Source organism: Diaphorina citri, unplaced genomic scaffold (assembly GCF_000475195.1).
Source record: "Diaphorina citri unplaced genomic scaffold, Diaci psyllid genome assembly version 1.1 scaffold8028, whole genome shotgun sequence".
NCBI classification, from domain to species: Eukaryota; Metazoa; Arthropoda; class Insecta; order Hemiptera; family Psyllidae; genus Diaphorina; species Diaphorina citri.
This window is the reverse complement of record NW_007385404.1, coordinates 641-3,146: the sequence shown is the minus strand read 5'-3', so window position 1 is coordinate 3,146 and position 2,506 is coordinate 641. Positions and strand designations below refer to the sequence as shown.

Here is a 2,506-nt window from a genome sequence, read left to right as displayed (position 1 = left end):
GTGCCCCAAAATGAGGACTCGGATAAAAAATCTCTGCTCTTCTTTATGTGCTGCTCCAGTGATGTTAAGGTATGCATAATCCAATAGATAGTTCCTTTTGAATTTACTGGGCCATTTTGAGTCAAATGACTCAAGGAATGTGTTATTTATCTCTTCCAAATGGCTTTGTGAACTCAAACCACCAACCTCCAGATCCTAGTTCCACTGTTCTAACCATTATGACACTACAGAGTACAGAGGTTGGTGTCTCAAATAATATTCTACAACTAAAAATTACTATTTATTGTTTAAAATTACAACATATAAATAAGAAGAAGAAATCAGAGGAAAGACAATAAATGTGTAATATGTACATTGATTTGGAAACTAATTTCTCTTTCATTGCAATGCTTGATCTCGCTAACCATTTTGTTTATCTCTGTTTCACAGTTTGGCATAAACGACACTACAGAGGTTGGTGTCTCAAATAATATTCTACAACTAAAAACTACTATTTATTGTTTAAAATTACAACATATAAACCTCTGACAGGTCTTGTCCTGAAATTAGCATTCTTAACATTGACTCTGCTACAACTCCATCAGTTTTATGGAAAAGATCAATTATTGATTTTATCATCTGTATAAGAGATGAGATGAAATTTGATTAATTTATTTTATCTCTTCCAGCAATCACATGTGGACTTACTGTCAGTATTTTCTACTTTACTTTCGATCTTTGTTTGGTAATCACCACATAAATCAGAGCTATGTGATTGATGCCTGCATGGAACCTATGTATTGGGTGGTGGACAATTTCGTAGTATTCATTGGCCCTGTAAGTACCTATTTTAAAGTGATGATTGCAATTAGCTTAGGCTTTGCTACAACTATATGTAGTAATAGAAAGCAAAAAAAAAAAAAATGTACCTACCTGAGTAGGCAACTGAACTGTAAAACTAAGAAATACACACATAGCAGGAACCCTTAATAGTCTGAGCTCAGCGAGGTGTAGGTATGGTAAGTAATGTTTTGTTAGCAAAGTCATAGGTACATAGTATTTTCTGTCTGATGGTCTGGTCTGGAATTTTGATGATCATTTTTTCATAAAATGTAATGTTATTACCAATCAAATATATAAGACCTTGTTTAGACTGCAAGAGTAAAGGGACTTTTCAGTCCTATGCTGGTAGTATAAACAAGGTATATTCTATTCTATTTGTGGGAAATGAAATTTTTTGCAACATCAAACATACAGTCAAAGTTTGTCCTCCTCTCTCCTTGCTCAGAAAAGATGTACTCTTTATCAATTATTTCATTTGAGAACTGAGAAGGAAACATCAAATAATTGCAAGAATGAAACAGTTTTTTTTTTTTTTTTTTTTTTAAAAGAAAGAAAAAAAAAAAAAATTTAAAAAAAAAAAACTTTTTTTTTTTTTTTTTTTTTTTGAAATTGCAAACATTCTTTGAACAAACCTATGTTACCTTTTTTTTACCCAGAAATATTTTGCCTCAAGGCCGTTTGTTTTTTACCACAATGTGAATATTGGAACCATGTATGAAACAATTGAAACATGTAGGTATTGTATCTGTATGTACCTACTTACCGATTACAAATGGGTAAGTGCAATGCAAAATAATCTAGTTCAATTGTAGAACACACAGTTCATTATTCATACAAATACGGAACTTCCCTCTTTTATTTTTCCTCCCTCACATCTTGTATTCCTTTTCTTTCCAGGCATTTGTAGTGCTTGTGGTCACTCTAACAAGCTTTGTAGTATTTCTCAGCTATTGGATAGGTGTGCCCTTCTATTGGCATAAGAGTCCAGCCCTGACGTGTGTATTGATTGTTGTGGGGAACTGGATCCTACTCAACTATGTGTTCCACTATTATATGGGAGTAACGACCATGCCTGGCTATCCACCTCAGGTATGTACACAAAAAGCCCACTCTGAGGCTTAGGTGTAGGGGCAAACAATCCTGAAAGATGGGTTAGGGTCGGGTCATACAAAGTATACAAGCTTCGTAGTATTTCTCAGCTATTGGATAGGTGTGCCCTTCTATTGGCATAAGAGTCCAGCCCTGACTTGTGTATTGATTGTTGTGGGGAACTGGATCCTTCTCAACTATGTGTTCCACTATTATATGGGAGTAACGACCATGCCTGGCTATCCGCCTCAGGTACGTACACTACAGAGTACAGAGGTTGGTGTCTCAAATAATATTCTACAACTAAAAACTACTATTTATTGTTTAAAATTACAACATATAAACCTCTGGCAGGTCTTGTCCTGACATTAGCATTCTTAACATTGACTCTGCTACAACTCCATCAGTTTTATGGAAAAGATCAATTGATTTTATCATCTGTATAAGAGATGAGATGAAATTTGATTAATTTATTTTATCTCTTCCAGCAATCACATATGGACTTACTGTCAATATTTTCTACTTTACTTCTCAGCTTTAGAATTATTTTAGGCTTTTGAAAGTGGTTGGCTTGACAGTATAAAAAGTCCTAGCT

At 34.2% G+C, this 2,506-nt stretch overlaps 1 protein-coding gene across 1 annotated transcript; it reads left to right on the top strand.

Moving 5' to 3' along the window:
* Nucleotides 1–6: 6 nt before the first annotated feature.
* Nucleotides 7–2,163, top strand: LOC113472762 (palmitoyltransferase ZDHHC16A-like; the record flags this gene model as incomplete). The annotated part of the gene is made up of 4 exons (XM_026832547.1): nt 7–69; nt 669–816; nt 1,720–1,911; nt 2,056–2,163. Coding segments are annotated over exons 1-4 (507 nt in total), but the record flags the coding sequence as incomplete, so codon positions are not given.
* Between the last annotated feature and the right edge of the window lie 343 nt (nt 2,164–2,506).